General features: G+C 35.2%; 1 protein-coding gene across 1 annotated transcript in view; it reads right to left on the reverse strand.

Moving 5' to 3' along the window:
- Positions 1-1,658: 1,658 nt before the first annotated feature.
- Positions 1,659-20,151, reverse strand: part of prkx (protein kinase X-linked) — a 48,827-nt gene continuing 30,334 nt past the window's right edge. The window contains exons 4-8 of the mRNA XM_084105844.1: positions 15,519-15,638; positions 9,549-9,644; positions 7,112-7,169; positions 5,526-5,603; positions 1,659-4,274 (exon numbers count right to left, since the gene is read on the reverse strand). Coding sequence (XP_083961970.1) covers positions 4,149-4,274; positions 5,526-5,603; positions 7,112-7,169; positions 9,549-9,644; positions 15,519-15,638 — 478 coding nt within the window. The 3' untranslated portion in view covers positions 1,659-4,148. The remainder of the gene's footprint in view (positions 4,275-5,525; positions 5,604-7,111; positions 7,170-9,548; positions 9,645-15,518; positions 15,639-20,151) is intronic.

The following is a 20,151-nucleotide window of genomic DNA, read 5'->3' on the forward strand; positions in this document are numbered from 1 at the left end:
AATAAACTCTTGTATAATAAATGTTTGTAAAATATATTCAATTTACATCAAATGGTTATTTATATGTCAATATACGACTGCAACGGCAAGAGAAAGCAATGTAAAACAAATAAAACTTAGTCACTACAGCAATACTCTCCTCCACCATGTTTAAAGTTTAGGAAGTTTCCCATTTGTAAAAAAACAACTTGAGAGGCTGTTGATGTCCGATAGCACGTGAAGGCAGCATGAGGTGTAGCTGTTAGGTGGGTGAGGTTTCCTCTATGATATCTCATTGTGGGTGTGGTGGTGTTCTGATGACAGGACTCTTTGATGTGATCAGAACTGCACTGATCACTGTGGTTACCTGCTATTACAAGGTGTCGCCCACATTTCTAAATGGAGGTTTTTGGGGTGGTTTGAGCTGTTTACTCCAGTAGGTGAGGGGTTAAGTGAGCGACATGCAGGGGAACGAGGGCGTAATGGTAGGTTTGTAGTCTTTTTTTCTTTATTTATGAAGTAGACTCCACCACACTCAGCAACTTTCAAGGTTCTTTGCTCCAAGCAACAAATTCACATCAGGTTTATTTCCAACACAGCAGCACTGATCCTGTAATTTCTTTTCCTAATAAATAAAGTAACTCTGATGCAATAAAAAAGAAAAAAAAATCTTCTTTACGATTCCAACAATTCCACTACGAGACAAAGGGAGATTAGAGAACATCGGTCAGCACCCCTGACTCAGCCAAAAAGTGTCATCAGGTAAGTGCTGTGTTGACAGTATGAAGAATTAAAACAGCAGCTGCAACTTTTCACATCACAGCTTCAGAGAATACATATCAACGGGTGATGTATCGAAATTTTGTTGGATTTGAGCAACCCAAACATACACAGATGAGTGTACACAAAGTTGAACACACCATAGTCTTAGTGTTAAATGGAAATGTCATTTACAGCTTACGAGTTAAATGTTTTTCTGCTTTCCTGACACATCTGGGAATATATTGCGCAGAACTGCCAAAGTGCAGAGGCGTGCACACAAATACATACCATACATTAAAAACCATTTCATATCAGGTTGGGGACAGATCCATTGTGCAGTCCTTTAGAAGACCGTAAGGGAACTATTAAGTAAAATTAGTCTGTCCCAGTGGTGTGTCTGACAGGACTAAATGTCATTAAAATGTTTAAACTGTAGTCGAATTTTACAAGGAGCGGAAAGAAGAAAGAAAGTTATGTTTGAACATTTCACTACGGGTGAAGTCTAACCACAGGAGTTAGAGAATGAAATAACCTCTTAAAAATGCAATAGTCTCAATGGATGAGATCATTCATCTGCTTTTGCAGGGAATGAGGGATGCTAATTTGTTCTGTTAACTGCTAATGTACATTTAATATACATTTTACGGAAAATAAGCTATAAAGTGACCAAAAGAAGGAAATACAAGCATATGAAACTGTGGAAAACACTAGAAAATGAGAATATACTAAGACTCTTACAGTAAATGGCCTAATAACTTTTAGTTTAAAAGGTTACAGAGGCTGGTTTGAAAATTTTTGCTAAGAGGGTATGGCTTGGCGCCATCAGACTGAGAGTCCAACCCATCTCAATAAGCCCTCAACAAGTTTGGTCAGAGTACACTGAAAAGTTATAACAGGCAGTAGGTGTATTAGTCAAATTGTTTTGCCCACATGAAAAGTTCGGTTTATTTTCATGATTATAGTACTTGCAGATTTTCATAACAGCTTGGTTGAAGGTAACATTGCACTTGTACCATCTCAAATACACCATCAATGTTCAGAAGGCAAAAAAAGGAAAGTACTTAAACTTAAAACAAAATGTAATCAAAAACCAGTATAAAATCCTATGCTGGGTTCGTGTCAATTTCTAAGTTCATAGAACTTCATTTTAGTTTTTGCTGTTGCAAATAATATAAAATACAATCTTTTCTCAAACAAATGTAAAAAAAAAAAAAAGAAAAAAAGAAAAATTGAGAATACAGCAAAAATGATCCACACTTGGTACAACAACATACAAACAAACAATAACAGAAAAATCCAAAAGATGGTAACAGCTGTAAAGTCCATAAGAAATCTGCAGGTTCCTCAGTATAAAATTGCATTTGCAATTTAAAAAGAACAGCCATTTCAAGAAATGATCTTCAGTAGACACTTTACAATGATAGACAACTGCTTCAAACAAAAGCAGTTACAAAAAAACTAGGGAAGTCCAGAAAAAAAAGAACCATTTTGAACATACACACAGTAGCTACATTTTTGAAGCATTTCACACCATACTCAGTTCTCTTCCCATTATGCAAGACTTTCCATGTGCCAACCATGTATTAAGTAGCATTACAAAGCAATGTAAACAGTGTTCGCCAAATTCACCCCATATAAATGCAAGGCAACTTTAGAAAACACATGGCTAATAAAATTTTAAGTGTTTATGCACTTTAAACAATTTAACAATTAGTAAACACATATAAAACATCATAAAGCACAACAGCCAACGTATTTGAACAGGCATTTGATAATACAAGCATTAATGCCGATTTATTAGTTACCTACAGGTTTGTGAGGTCATGTTCGATTAGGTAAGTGCTACTGTACCTCTATTTTACCTGCTATTCTCAGTATGACATCCTGGCAGAAATGTGTTCAAAAGCTCTTTGGATACTTGGGGCCGTTCACACAGAACACGTTTTTTCCCCACCACTTATAAAAAAAAAAAAAAAAAAAAAAAAAAAAAATCACACTGTGATAAGCATAACTAAAACAAAGAAAAAGAAAAAATGAGATAAAGTAGAAATGATTACAAAAAGTCAAAATTATCAAACAATAATGAGATAAAGTCGAAATTTAGATAAATCAAATGACATAAGTCATGAGATAAGTCAAATGACAAGTCAAAATTGAAATAAAAAATGATAAAGTCAGTGAATTTTCATCTTCATTTTGACTTGTCATGACTCATATCTCAATTATAACAGTCAAAATTGAGATACAAAGTCATAATTATGACAAAATGAATAGTCTTTTTTAACTTATATAAACATAATTTCGAATTTTTGTCATAGTTACGACTTACTATGTCAAAATTAAGACTGACCAAAACATTTTTCCCTAATGTGTTTGGAAATGGGCTTCCATGATTCATATGAACAGGTTATAGTTTTCAAATAGAATACCGGAGGCAAACTATTCACCTATTGTCGGAAGGAAAAATAAATAAAATAAAAAATAAAATAAATAGACACAAGCAGCACTTTCTGTTCAGTAAATATGACTGAATTCAGGAGACTTAAGCAGTTTGGGTTCTGATGTGTAGATTAATGACTATTTGGATGTGGCCCACAACCTCATGTAAATTACGTTTCAGACTATACATTTTTGTAATCATTTTTATTGAATAAAAAAATTACCATTTTAAAATGTATGGCCGTTATTAAAGGAAATATTTATAATAGTAACCACAAAATTTGACTCTTTATTTACTTATTTATTTTTTAGTATAGACTGGCAGTTTTGTTACGCAGTTGAAAAGCTGTGAGAGTAAAAGCGTGTTGCAGTTAAGACTGCTGCTTGATTATGTGCCTGTTCAAGTGTCCGGTGTGAAACAGGCCTTATGTTATGAAATTTATATAGATAAACCATGTAGGAGGAAAGGATCAACACAGCAAGTTTAGATAACCAGAAAAGAAAATTTGTCAGGCTTAAAGTTTTGATTCAGCAAGCTTTTCAAGATATATAGTCATAACAAAAGCATGACCATACATGATCAGGTATAAGCGAAGACATTGTCTAGAATAGGATAGATCCCGCAAAAGGGACCTTGAACAGAACCTTGTTATTATTGCTAATTTAAATGATATTTTTGCATAATATAAAGAGACTCAGACAGTGAAGAATGATGCTATTCATCACTTAGTAGATGCTGAAGTGATAAACTGTTTCCTCCTTATTCGTTTGATGATAATTATGATGCCAATAATGGTGATCACAAGAAGTCTATTTCTGTTTCTCAAGTGTGCAGGACTCAGGGACAAGCAGGGAATAATGCAACTATGACCTTTTAATGTCCCCTGAATGGCTAAGTTAAACCTTTAGCTCCAATTTATTATCTTCTACCAAGTCCTGTCGTTTGTGTCATTAAAAAGAATATCCTTTCAGAAGTTCTTGAAAATTTCCAGATCCTTAGCTGGCACAGGTGTGTCCTTCTTCCACTCATCCTCTGGATAGGTGTCAAAGTTAGATGTGTCACCCTCATGAGATACCTTTGGAACTATGGGTGGCTGTCACAGGAAGGAGAGAGAAACTCATTAACAAAGCTTCAGATACAGCTAAATATACATTAGCATTCAAACGTTTGGGGTTACTGAAAAAAAAGAAAAAAAAGAAAAAAAGAAAAGAAATTGTAATCATCAAGGATGCATTAAACTGATCAAATGTATCAGTTTCCACAAAAATATTAAGCAGCACAACCATTTTAACATTGACAATAATAATAATAATAATAATAATAATAATAATAATAATAACTGTTTCTTGTGCACCATTTATTGACAATATCCGGGGTTTTTTGTTTGTTTTTTGCGAACAGCTTACATCCTCTTTTAAAAGTGACCCATATCCGATATCTGCATTTATGCTTTACACTTGGCAAAACAACCCAAGGTAGACATACTGACCCGGAAAAGCTTAGGCAGATGGACGCAGACAAAATGATACCAGATCATCAAAACGTTGGGTTTTGATAAACCCACTGAACCCTAAACCTACTGAAAAAGAGTCATGTGATCACGGTTGGTGTCCACCCGAGTTGACCACCGTCAACTCACCACCGTCACTTTTTCAATTACATACGACTCGCATTGACAGGGGAATATCCAATCTGTCCGATTACATGGTAGACACAAACGCAAATATCCGATTCATATCAGATTTTTTCCACATATGAATGATGTCTGAAACCGATCTGAGAATATCAGAATCCATGTGTTATTTTTTTTTCTTCCTGTTTACACGTTCGTGGGTCATCTTTGCCACATGGGAGGGAAAAAAAAGAAAATCGGAATTGGGTCTAAGAATGATTCCGAAAAATGTGACACTGAAGACTGGATTAATGACTGCTGAAAATTCTGCTTTGTCATAACAGGAATAAATTACATAATATATTAAAATAGAAAACAGTTCTATTAAATAGTAATAATATTTCACAATATTACAGTTTTTACTTCATTTTTGATAAAATAAATGCAGCCTTGGTAAGCATAATTGACTATTGGTAGTGTATACTGTACTTCCCATTATCCAGCTACCAAGGCCTTCTGGGAAACTATGCAATATGTCCAGTAAACCTTGGGGAATATTCTGGCTTTGTAATTCTAACAATAAAGCAAGTAAAATCACTTTTTAAAGAGGCGTTGACACTTATGTGGCCAGCAATGACTTGGAAATCTTACAAAAATGATTAGTGGTATTAAATGAATCTTTAATAACAGGGCATATCCTAAAACTCTATACAACAGAACTGCGGTGCTTACCTTGAGTTTTCTACAGGGCACAGACTCCCAGTCTACTGACTTAAACCATCTGTGCTTTTTCACATCATCAGCCCCATTCTGGAAGAAGACAAAAATAATACACAATAATGTGATGGATTACTATAACTAAATGAACATTAAAGTAGAATAAAGTCTTACATTTTGAGACAAACCATCACAGTTAAAACTGTGACAAGAATAAAAACCTTAAATGTGCTACAATGAATAATATATCTATTAACACTTTTAGATCTGACATTGAACATTTCACTCTTCATTTGAATCCATTTTATACCAAACAGTCTTTTCAGCCACCGTGTTGTCTTTTTAGTTTCTTAGAGAGGAAAAGAAAAGTGGGGCAACAATGCAAATCTTCTAGAAACCTCAGAATTTGGGCCATGCATTGCACTGTGGGACTATGAGAGATAGACATCCACTCAAGTGGAATAACAGATATCTGCACTTGTGAATGAGCGCTGCCAGCAGGACCTGGCCTTGCTGTGGAAACAGTGCAAACACAGCTGTGATTGGGTTGCCGGCTCTTAAACTCTCATAAAGAGTCAGATGAGAATAGAGTGAGAGAAAGAAAGAAAGAAAGAAAGAAAGAAAGAAAGAAAGAAAGAAAGAAAAAGAAAGAAAAAGAAAGAAAGAAAGCTAAATTAACAATAGAAACATCTAGCCTGATAAGTCCACCCTATGTGACATTTCTTCAAAAATTTGCCATCTTTGTCTCCTACTCTGAATATGCATTGACAACAAAAAGTAAATCTGAATAAATCACAATTTATTCAATCTAAAAAAACAAAAACAAACAGAGAGATATATATTTCAGCACAGCTTGTTCCTCACAAGCGGATAATTGTAATAACAGCATTAACTGTTGTTAATGGGAAAATGACGCAACCATTCACACACTTCCCATGACATCACCTTCACGATATGCATCACATTAGGTGTGACAGGCCTGGCGCACTGCTGCCACCTCATCTGGCGCCAGTTATTGAATTATTTCCTCTCAAAGGACAATTTAGAAAAGTAACCACCATTAAACCGCAACTGTTTGAATTACTCAAGCTGGAGATGCAGAAACATTTTGCACAAGGACTCTGTCTGCAGTTCTTTCCTCTCTTTCCACCTCGACTGATGGGGGTTGGAAGGGAGGTATGGTGGGAGAGTTTCCCGGTGTCAGAATCACTCTGTGAGTGTCCAGGGAGTTTCTCCAGAGCCTCATCTCATCCCCTCTAGGCAGATAGGCCCAGATAGGCCCTCCTTTTCATAAATGGAAACATGTGGCCAACTGTGGCCTTTGGGAGAAAAATCTCGCAGGACTCAATCAAGGTCTTATTATTTGCTTATTAAGATGCAAAACTGGCCAAGGAAAAGTTTAATATGTTAGATGATTCATGGATTCTCAATTCTCAACCTGAATGTGATATGACTATAAAGAGTCCATATGGACAGAAAGAAGAGTGTATCAAAATAATAATGTTCTCAAAGGAAATATCCCAGATGCTGATTCCTGCAGAAATACCTTGCTCAACCATACAAGCACTATAGAAAATATCTGTTACTAACACCTTGCTTACCTTCATGTTTCCAAGCCTTCTTGCCCGGTCAATTACCAGAAACTTCTTGATTAGGTCCCTAGACAAACAAAGACAGAAGGTGAGAATCACTATGGTTAAAAAAAAAGGCACATTATTTAATTATTCAATACACAAAGGAAAGTTAAGATGCACGAGGCAGAAATTAAGATTAGGAAGACTCCTTGTTTAAATTCTGTCTGATTCCAATAATTATTGTAATGTTATGATAACCGATAAATGGCTAATATTAAATACTAATATTGTACTACTTTGCTAAAAAAGAAAAGAAAATGAAATAAAAAAAACTAAAATAAATGATCTGTATACTACATTTTGGCAACACAGCATTATAAATGAGCAGTACTGAAATCTGCTAAATAAAAGTAAAAGTATACAAATACTATATAAAAGTAAGTCTTCAAAAAATGATCTAGGAATGTGTGTGGTCAGAAACAGTTTATGGCACGTTTCAATATGTAACATTAATACACTTTAAACTATTCTGCTCGTACTATTCTGAACATTGTCTGGAACTTTGTATTACTAGCACTTCTTGTATTTATTGCCTGCTTAAGCATGAAGCATTTGTTGTATTACTCATTTGTAAGTCACTTTGGATAAAAGCGTCTAGTAAATGTAAATATTTGATGTAAATGCAATGTCTGTTGTACTTTTTTTTTTTCAAGAGTTAAATCTTCACTATAATAGAATAAAATGTTATGCTAGATGATGGCAAATGTAAATCTATATTCTATTAAAACATGTGGAAATATATTTAAGGAATCTAATATCCACCATCAAACTATATATCAATAAATGTACAAAAAGCAAAATATCTATAATAAATAATAATATTTTTGCTGATATCTTGTGTCCCTATACAAGAGTGGCCTGCTTTGTACAATACAGATTGTTACATGATTGTTTTTGACAAATGCCTGAAAAGTTTGAGAACCACTATCTTAAAGAGATTATTCATTGTGCAAAAGCTTTAATCAGCTTATGAACATAAAAACAATTTCTTCAAACATAAAAATCTTTGCACTGACAAAAATAATCTGTATCTATGATCCAACACGCTTCAAGCTGCGAAGGCGAGCGCATTAGCATGTTGACTGCTGTGGCGTTGATGTTCTCACTCAACCTAACACGAGAGACGCCTGGAGCGATCTTGCTATATAGATGACCTTACCATTCACTCTAGCCTCCCTGGCAGATGTTATTCATTCTCCAGTGATCATGTGTGTTTGACTTCACGATACTATTATCTTATCAAGCTTGTTAAACCCCCAGTGACAGGAGATGTCGTTTGGCTACTTTCACAATTGTAACTAGAGTAAACATGTCAGTTTAAAGGAAATACGGATTTGCTTTGCCTGAAGTGACTGTCTGTCTCTATTTCCGATTGCTTTCTTAAGCTGTCTTTGTCTCTGGAGTGCAGACTGTTTGAAGCAGTAAACAGCAGTTAGCCCCAACAGTTAGTGGACAAAAGTCTATTAGGAAATGCAACTGTGATGCAATTTTGTGTACATGTTTGTACAGCTGAAATGATACAACTAAGAGAGGATATTGTTCTATATCATTAAGGATTACTTTTGTATTTTTTGAACATCAAGATGAAACAGCAGCTTGTTTGCTGAATCCTGAGCTCCTTTAGTTCAAAAGCACCCTAAGTAGTGGAGTAAACAGACCCATCTGTCTGTAATCTAGAGGATGCCTCCACTCCTGCAGCTGCCAGTGTGCTTAGTTGACAAGTTTAGATGGGTTCATTAGAGGACATGTGTTATGTGTATCTATGAGAGCATCTCTCTTTGAACTATGAACTGTCTAAAACATGGGTCTTCAACCTTTTTCATATCTGGAGAGAGAGAGCCTGTTATCACTGAATATAAAAATGATTATTACATTTTAAGTGTGGTCTACTACCATATTGATGGATTTAAATACTTGAAGATGCTTTTGAAGCAAAGTTATTAAAATAGTCATTATTGATGTTCAAAGACATATACATTTTTATTTAACTTAATTAATATATTTTAATGTGGGAGGAGCAATGAAACTGAATTTTAGCTTTTTAAATTTAACTTGATGTATTTTTGTTTTACCAGTGTTAGTCTAGCATTATTTATATACTATTAAGAGTATTTATTGATATTTTGAATAATTTGAATCTTTTCAGTTTTCATTTTAATGTTAAAGATTTAGTAATTTTCTCATTTTCATTTAAGTTTACATTTTTAATACATTTTTTATTTCAGCTTAATTTCACCAAATTAAAATTGGTTGTAAGTTTCAGTAACCAAAACAATTTTTTTTAAACAAAAATAAAATATATCTTGTTTATGCTGACATGATTTCACAAGACATTGTGTTTTATCTATGCTATAAATATGGCATGTGTAATTTTTTTTGGTTGTGTTTTCTTTATCAAACTCACTTTACATAGAAATCCAGATGCCGTGGAAACTCCAACTTTCCGGCCAGAATCTTCTGGTAGATGCCAAAAGGATTATCATCAAAAAATGGTGGATACCTTAGACAGAGAAAGACAGTAAAATAGTAGAGATTTTTAAATGCCAGTGATGAATCCAAGATCCCAAAACCTTAAAAAGATGTACCAACCAGAGATGTATCGACTGAAATATTTTAATGCTGACAAAGACATTTTAAAATTATGATCAATTAATGTGTCAGTATGACAGAGATCAGAAAAAGTCTCTAAAAATGTATACTACTGTCCTTCATCTTATTGACAGCTTAGCTGAATTTAATGCTGAAATGCCCAAAATGAATGCAGACTTTATTTTTGTCAGCTTAGTCTAATAAAAACCTCTGCAATGATTCATTAAAAGACCTGACCTGGACACTACAGACAAGACAAGCACATAGATGAACACAAAACAACTGTGACTTAAGCCATCAAGGACCAAACATGAACTAGAAAACAAAAAAGTTGACATTCAACTTGATACAAGTGCAGATTTAATATTGGCTTGGAATAAAATCAATAACAACACATCACTTTTGTTTGTAACATCATTTTTAGGCGTCATATGTATAATTGGTAAACAAATAAATAAATCTGGTTTACCAAAGATATAATTGCCCATTCAGTTTTGATTTAATATTTTTTCTTAGGGAAGTTTTACATAAATGCATTTTAAGTTTTTTATTAAATAATTCCAAATGGCAAACTGATAATAAAACTTTTTTTTTTATTACTACATTTAAAATAATAATACTTATTATTACAGGGTTCCCACACCTTGGTTAACTTCAGATTCAAGGACCTTTCAAGGACTTTCCAGGTCCAATACCCTCAAATTCAAGGACTTAATGTGGGGACTTAATTCAAGGACTCAAAAACTCATCGTATTACCTTGTAAGATGCATTGTTACAAGTTTTCATGTGTCAAACACAACTATGCAAAAAAGCTTTTTTTTTTTTTTTGCATTTATTTTTGGCCATATGACAGAGATCTGATATTCTATTCGTCATATTTCTGTTTTACATAAAACTGAAGAATATTCAGTACATCCTATACTGTATTCTAAAATGATCTAATATTAACTTTTGCATGGATTTCTTTTTAAAAGAGCTAAGGCTCATGTAACCAGAAGTTTTATATATGAATATGCTTTTAGGTTTTTCTTGCCTCATGTGTTTACATTATCTTAAAGCAAAGCAATTAAACACTACATTAAATAAAATATTTGGGCAAATGTAAGTAACTAACTAACTAATAAACCCTGTAATTATTATTATTGTCATTTTGTAGTGCTTTATTGTCAGTATGTTACTTGGAATTATTTAATATAAAAGACCTCTTCAATTATGTTACTTTTGCTAAACTCTCTCCGCCAGTAAAGTAATTTTCCATCATTTATGAGGCACCGCTTTCCTGCCACTTGACTGAATTTTCTGGCTTTCTGTGTTTTCACTGTTTTTCCACTGTTCAACTTTTTTTTTTTTTTTCGCTGGCGGGGAAAGAGTTAATACAAATATTCCAATGTAATCTACAGCGAGTTAACTGAACAAAGTCTTGAAGTTTTGAATTTGAATTTCACAGATGCATTCCTGATCTGCACTTGTTTAAATCACCAAAAGTAGGAACCGCAACTGCTGAATGTGTCGTTTAGGCCTTTGAATGACTGCTGTGGACTGTGTCTCAGTATAATGCCATTTCTGCTCATTTCTGTCCATGTGATGTGTGTTCTCTAATGTCTGGTATGTGATTCTCCAGCTCATGCTGTGTAATCCATTACTCCATTACAGACTTCCAGTTCAGTCGTGCTACGCCCCAACCGACACGCCATCAAACATCCTTCCACTCTCCAAGCAATGAGCTTGTGTTTAATACCTGAGTCCAGGTGGCATTGCAAACAGCCATTAAATATGAGGGATAGATAAGGTGAGAGATGCTAATGAGCCTGTTACTAGGCGACAACCTGAAGTCGCATGAGGGCACAGATCACTGACAATGACAGAACTCAAGTGTCAACAGTGAAGATGAGATGATGAGACATACATCAGCAGCAAAATATAGAGTGAAAGACCCTGCAGCGTTTGACACAGAATAAGCCATTAGCTCAGAGTTGCACAGCGGGGATGACACATGTGTGATGGTTTAAAAGAGCATTACACAGAATGGCCACAGTACGATTATATCCTATATAAATAATATATGTAAATATATAGTAAATAGTAATAGTAAATATGATGCATAATGAATCATAACTGTATAGCACACATATTCCAGTCATATACATTACTGTTATTATTCTTTTATAGTGCATTTTTGAAGCTTGATAGCACCTGGTCACCAATCACTTTCACTGAATGGAAAAGAAAAACACAAAAATCTCCTTTTGTGTTTAAATTAAGAAAAATTATCATTTAGGTTTGATATGACATGAGGGTAAGTAAACGATGACATAATTTTGTATTCCTTTACAGACCTCTGGCTGCAGCCTTCTAAAAAGTAAAATAAGGTGGTTTAACTTAATGGATTGAGCAGAACTGACAGTATTGACTGAGTGTGGAAACCATAAACAGAGAGAGAGAATCCAGGAGAGCATAACTTGTAGCTATTCCTTCTCATGGGTGATGGAAAAGAGAGATAGGGTGAAGGAGAATAAAAGACAGAAAGAGCAAGAGAGGCATATTCGTCTCTATAGTGTTACTGTAAGCAGTGGCTGGTGACAGGGGAACAAATGAGAATTATAAAAGTCAAAACTTTTACATAACACCACAGGTGTCGCCAACATTCCACTGAGAAAGAGAATACAAAAGGAGAAGCCTTTAAAATTGTGCTCTTGAAGAGTGCTGGATCTTATAACATCTAATGTATTATAACTAAGACACTCACACATACTGGTGTGTGTGTATATATATATATATATATATATATATATATATATATATATATATATATATATATATATATATATATATATATATATATATGTCCTTCAATGACAAAATTATGTAGATTTTTAAAGTGAATCAGCATGGTGGTAAGAAAAGCCAAACAGAAATTTAAGAGTTGCCAGTCACATTTAAACCGGTGCGCACAGAAAGTTGCTTCTCATACTGAATAGTGGTCCGCGAGTTCCTTCCGCATCTTTTTGCACTTAAACGGACAAATACACACAAAAATATGTCAAAATATTCTCGTAAACACAGTTGGTTATTTCTTAAGTGAACATAAACAGTTGACAAAGAAAATGCATGTGTAACATTATATTGGATCAGTGCAGCTCTTAAAGTGACAACAGCCTGATATTCCTGCTGCTGTCTCTATAATAACGTTAATCAAACAACAAAAGACAAAGAGAAAATTAACCCTCTGTTCTTGACTGAATAACTTTTGTAACTATATTTGTAATGTAGCCTAGGCCTATATTTTATTCATAAAGTGCAGTGTTATTTTACATTTGATTACAGTTTCTGTACCTAAATACCTATACATCTTAAAACATTGTTTATTTCAATTGTATATTTGTTCAGTTGTATTTATTTATGCAATTGCTAAGTAAAAATGTGTTCCTTTTTAACTACTGTTTTTTTTTTTTTTTTTTTATAATGTTTGAAATGTTTATTAGTTAGGCTAGTTGTTTTTGCTATGATATTTTTAAACCATAGGCAAAAGTTCCTTAAGTGCTCTTTTAGCCTGCTGATTTTTGTTCATGGTATTCAGCTACAATGAAATGTTTTACAATAAGGCTTATCTTATTGAAATCGAAATTAGGAATCGATGAGCAGAATCGGAATTGTTAAAATTCAAACGATACCCAATCCTACCCTAACCCAATCCTTAATTCAAAATATATCTTCTGGAAACCCTGGTTTGTGAACCATTTTTGCTTTTAAATGCAATTCTAAAAGTTTTTGCTCAGACTTAGCTGACATTTTCACCAATTTTATCCTTAAAAGTAGTTAGGACAGAAATATGAACACACCCACAAGACATCTGCTCACACCCACTTACACGGTCGGTCACTGCATTGAGGTTGCTACCCCATTGGAGGAACTATTTCAACTCTTGCTATATTTCCTGTAAAGCAGAGTCAAACAACCTTTAACATTCAAACAGACAAACACACCGTCCCAGATACGACTGAAGAGAGCTTTTGTATGTCTGGGCAAGCTGAGCCTATGTCCGTGTGTCTGTCTCTTGGAAAACTAAGGGACTTTTTCTCTCACTGACTTGCAGAAGCAAATACTTCAAAAGAAGTCTGGGATGAATGAAGAGGGTGGGTCACTCTTTCCTCCAGACGAGAGCCTGTGAAAGCTCTAGGGCAGATTTAGATCCAGCAACATGCAGGTGGGAGAATGGAGCAGTTTGGAATGGATATACACTACAGCATCCAAAATTATACCAGGAGGGAAGAAGTTTATTTTCACACCGGCTTTGGAGTCCATGTGACAAAATGAACACATTTTCTTGTGCAAAGATTATGCACAAAGTGCAGCTGTGTGGTAGCCTGACAAGCCAGACCCACATCAAAATGTTGGGTCTGGGAACACACCATTGGCAGGGCTCAATCTAAACGGTTGTCTTTCAAATTCCCTCTGCACGCAATAGGACAGCGCTACAACCAACCAGAGCGTTTTCCCACCAGCGGAGCTAGTTGTTAGATTAAACTTTTGCCGTATCCGGTCGGCAAAACTCTGAACACATCTTCCTTTTTTAAGAATGACTTCAGTGCCGTTCTTTGTTCTTTTCTCAAAGAAAAGCTTAACTCCAAGTCCTCCAGAGTCGCGGCCAAAGCCGATTCGAAAGACCCATCTTCTTTGTTTTCAAGTAGCAGGGAATTCACGCGGAACCGTCGCAACTCTGCCGTCATTATGTTAAGCCCGCCCACCAACTCTATACGCGATGTGATTGGCCTGACTAGAGTTTGGTTTTTCCAGCTCGCAAGCCAACGGAGAGTTGCTAGACGACCCTGGCTGCAAATTACATTTGCTGCCGCTAGGGTGCGTCTAGATTTCTAGGCTAGCAGTGTGGAACTTGCTGATCGAGAAATAAAAATATAACATATAATTTGCCAAAAAATTATCCACAAATTGTACATGCTGTTCTACCACACATTTATGCCCACATGTGTTGGTAATAACAGATTAATCTGGATGTAATCTTTTTGTAAACAAGATCTATTCCAAGATACACATCCGCCCCCTGAGATACTGTAAATGCGAGCAGATTATCTGTGTGCATATTAAATATGCCAGTTTATGCATGCTGAATATAGGCTGCAGGAATTAACGTCAAGGCAAATAAGGATAAATATCACAATACGGATACATTTCAAGACAGCACTGAAAGAGGACACTGAGACATGCACAAGGAGGTTTAGGCCCTTGGCAGAGCTCAATATTCCACGGCTGCCCTCTAGTGGCGTATTTTTGACAAGAGCCGATCCCTCCTGACCACACACCAATACAAATACAGTCTGAGCCATACATGATGGAATGGCAACTGTTATTTATTTCAATGTATTTATTCATCACTGGTTTTTTAAAAGTTGCCATTAGCTGAAGGCCAGTTAAGTTGGAAAATACTTGGTAATACTTGGAAAGTAGTTTTCAGGATTTTAGATTCTCAAATTTTTTAATAACAAATGTAAGGGAAATCACTTATAGATGAAAAAAATAAGCATATATATATATATATATATATATATATATATATATATATATATATATAGGGGGTAAAACTTAGTAATAGCATTCATTAAAAACCACCAGCTAAAACTATTACATATATAAAATGTATACTCAGATCATTAGCAAATGTTTAGCTAAAAAATATGCTTTATTCATCTCTCTGGACCCCCTTCAGTAATTTACAAACTTCCAGGGGTACACAGACTCTGTAAAATATAAATGAACATTTGGTCTTACCCTGCTAGCATTTCAAAGATGAGCACACCGAGAGCCCACCAATCCACAGCTCGCCCATGACCTTTACTCTGGATCACTTCAGGAGCCAAATATTCAGGAGTACCACATAGAGTCCAGGTCCTGTAAAGAAATAAATAATAAAATAGTGATGGACAGAAAGAGCGAAAAAAAAAAAAAATCCTACAAGACCCAAAAGACTTGGAAAAAACTGAATGTTTTAAGACTATAAAAAATAATACATTTTTTGAAGTTGACCATGTTTAGAGTTAAAGACAAAAAATAAAAACAAAAACAACAACAACAAACACAGACATTTCTCACAAAATATATTTTATGTTCCACAGAAGAAATAATATTATACAAGTTTGGAGTGACATAATTGATATAGTAAATTATGACAATTTCAGGGATTAAAGCAAAAAAAAAATCTTTTGACTGAAAAAATTTCCTTGGCCAAACCCCATTCCACACCCTGCCACACACCCAGTGTGAAAATTTTCTTCTTGTAATTAGGAGTATAGTGAGTACATGCATTACCTTCACAAATGAAATACTCAAAGAACATTGGCATTTAAAGAAAGGCCATTTTGAACTGCGTTTCTATTATTTACACACTTTTGTGAAATTCCAATGTTTTCAATCTAATCATTTTACAAGACTGGACTCTTTGTGATGTAGTCATACAAACAGAGGTCCTTGCTAAAGGGATCTTGCTAGGGGGGTTCGGGGGCATGCACACAGTATCCAGAGGCAAATGAGCAATTTATATGAGCATGAAAGATTGGTTTCAGCAACTCATTTTTTCCTTAATTAATCAATGTTTTTGGACTAATCTGTTCATTTAAAGGAACTGTATGTAAGATTGTGGCCAAAACTGGTACTGCAATCACTTTCAAATTACTGTAGAGCAGTGTATCCCCTCCCCGTCCCCCCTGACTCGAGGTTGCCAGATAGGCTGCAGGATCCAGCAGGAACGTAGGCTGCTATGTAGCTGTGGTAACTAGAGCAGAGCTGGCAACCCAGATGCCGAAACACTACTGACTTCGTGATTGGTAGATAGGTGGAGGGTGGGGCATCAGGCCAAAACACAACATGACAACATCAACATCAGTTGAGGGCTGCAACTATCACTTTTAAATGACAATATCCTGGCCGGACTACTGTTGTCAGTGATATAAGTATTTGAAATGAACATGATTTCTTAATGTCTAGTTACATATCAGGGCCATTTTATGATTAATTGAAATACATTTCTTACATACAGCTCCTTTAATGGTTCAATTACTCACTCATAAAGGCAGTCACTTGTCGCCACCTACTGGCTTAATGATGCAAGTTGCGTAAACACAGACAAAACGGAGTGATACAAACAGTGAAAACTCCCAGTGCTGATACTGGTGAAATATAATATATTCGAGGACCATATAGAAATATTAATATTTATACAATACTACTATTATGGAGTTATATTTTATAGGTGCTTGTGTTGTTAAATTGAGCTAAATATGTTCCACTGTAATTAGCAAAGAACATTTATATGTGTTGAATAGGAATACATTGTAATAATGTTAATCTCATGGGCACAGTATGCAATACCTACTCTTTCTCTCATCTCCATCACATTCTCTCTTTCTTCTTCTCGCAGTCTCCTAATCTTTACCAGTATATCTTATCTTCCCAAAGCTGAGCGATACAGTCTTTGCAAATTGATTGTTTCTTCTATTGTAAACAGTTGTTTGGTTTAGCTACTTACATCTCGCAGGCCAGACTTGCATGACCGTTAACCGAAGCGTGTCATGAAGCGTCACGGCTCGCAGCTTCTGTGAACATAAAGCCCTAAAGCATTTGTTTTTTTCATCTCGCCTGGGAAAACAGCGTCGCTCTTTATTTTGGCGCACTTTTCGCGCATCTACATTTGGAGTGAACCATAGACTGTATAGTGTATAGAGCGAGCCTTTTTCACTGATTGTTCACAGCTTAACGGAAGTTACACCCATAATTCGCGAAAAGCGTCATGGGGCGTAGGAATAAGGTGGATAGAACGCTTAGAGTGGAGAGAGGAACGTGCTTTTGCTCCACTCCAGGCTTTGATCACATCCCCCTAAACAGGGTGAATACACCTCGTCCTTCCTTAATTGAAGACTCATTCAAACTAAAATTAAGACATTTATTACACTATTTGAGAAATGTACGCATATTTACAGCCTTAAAATTATGAAAAGTGAATTTAAGACATAAGGGCAGGGGGGAACCCTGATATTGACGGAAATCCGTCGTAGACTCTCTGCAATTAACGGAAATCCGTCGTAGCGACGAAGAACTTTAATCCCTGCAATTTACATTTTTGGATGGACTACAGCTTTATTAAAATGTCAGATTTTCTTGCTTTCATTAGAGCACACAATGCTCTTTGGGACATCCTCAGTTCATGCTAGATTACATCAAATCGTCGGTTTTTGCCCACAATGTGGAGTTTATGTCAGCCTGAGTGCTTTGATCAGTAAAGCAAAAATGGGACATTAAATATGAAACATTCCTAAATTTGTCAATGTTTCTAATTAAAATTTCACTCAAATTGTTATGTTTATAATAATATTGCACGCAAAATAGATAAATAAACAAACAAACAAACAAATAAATAAATAAAAACTTGACGTCTTTTGCACAAGTACTCAGCCAGTCATTGCATATAATAATTGCAATAACTTTGCAATAACCCAAACTTTTTTCATGCCAGTGCGACTACATTTTGTTAGAGGTCGCACTGGTGCCACCAACACATTGCCCAACTGATAAGAAAATCCAGTTGCATTCAAAAAATATCAAACAGAAAATTAACGACAAATTATCAGCTCGGAGCAATAATAGACAGCACAGAACTCAGAACATATTAACTTGTGTGCGATCTTGAGCATGCGACACCGTTACTACACAGCTCTGTGAGATACAGTGAGAAAGAGTTTGCAGCAAGATCTAGTGTGAATCATTCAAATTCGGTGCAGAATTATCTGTTATAAACCACGCTGATGTGGAAACCAGGAGAGATATTGTGCCATGAATAAACAAGTTATAGAAGGCTTTCCAGTCCACAAATCATTCAACATGGATTTAATATAGAAACGCTAACTGTAACCATGGTATTGTGGCAGTAATAGTCAAACATTTTAACATTATTTATCTCAGGGTTCGTACAGCCTTTTGAAAGTGAAAGTAAAAAAACTTTTCAAGGGCTTTTTAAAGTGCATCACACTTTTTTTCAGCACTACAAATCTCTAAATATTATCCAATTTTATAAGGGATGCACTGATACCACTATTTCCAGAATGAGTCCGATATCGATACAGTCATTTTTGGTACTCGCCGATACCGATAACCGCAACCTGTATTTTCACTGCATTTGTAATTTTTAAATGTACTGGTAGAGAATATAAATATTATTATTTGGCTAAGCTAACTTAGTTGGCTAAGATTACATGCTTAATAAAGCCTGCTAAAATGCTTTGTATGAACTTGTGTTACTTTCACTGTTCATATTGCTCTATCATATTTTATCTTTCATTTAACAGTACAGCACATATTTAGAGCTGCTCCAGAGGGGCTCAGTGCTGAGGATTGGGTCAGTGGTACAAATGTTTAGAAACAAGTGAAATATCAATTATTTATTCCAATTCTGATACTACAACAAAAACTACAGTAATCAATCAAATGTTAAAAAACACTGCATATTCATTACTGTATAAATTAAATATAGATGGATCTTTTTATTTTAGTCAAGAGCAGTGAGTAATTTATTTGTCCTTTGTTTGATTGAACATTAAACAATGTTTGAACATTAAAACATTAAAACCTGCTGCCCCTTTAGACCGAACGCACGGACCCCATTTGAATATACAGTGGGTACAGAAAGTATTCATACCCCCGGTAAATATGATAAAAAATGGCTGTAAAAAATAAATCTTTCGTTCAAAAAATTGGCAAAATTCTAACCTTTCATTGAAGTAAAAGAATTCAAATTGGGGGGGAAATCACATTATGAAATAAATGTTTTTCTCCAAAACACGTTGGCCACAATTATTCATACCCTTTTAGTAAATACCTTTTTGCAATCTCCTTTTGCCAAGATAACTGCTCTGAGTCTTCTCCTATAATGCCTGATGAGTTTGGAGAACAACTGACCAGAGATCAGAGAGCATTCCTCCATACAGAATCTCTCCAGATCCTTCAGATTCCCAGATCCATGTTGGTGCTTCTTCTCTTCAGTTCACTCCACTCATCAGGTCAGGGAACTGGGACGGCCATGGCAGATGCTTTTTGTGCTCCGAAACACATTTTTGTGTTGATTTTGATGTTTGTTTTGGATCGTTGTCCTGATGGAAGATCCAACCACGGCCCATTATAAGATTTCTAGCAGAAGGCGTCAGGTTTTGATTTTTTATCTGTTGATATTTGATAGAATCCACGATGCCATGTATCTGAACAAAATGTCCAGGACCTCCAGCAGAAAAATAGGCCCACAACATTAAAGATCCAATGGTATATTAAATTGTACACATGGGGTACTTTTTATCCTTGTGTGCACGAAACACATCTAGCGTGTCTGCTGCCAAAAAGCTCTTTTTTTTAGTTTCATCTG

This window comes from Abramis brama (genome assembly GCF_963993115.1).
Source record: "Abramis brama genome assembly, chromosome: 2".
In the NCBI taxonomy this organism is placed as follows: domain Eukaryota; kingdom Metazoa; phylum Chordata; class Actinopteri; order Cypriniformes; family Leuciscidae; genus Abramis; species Abramis brama.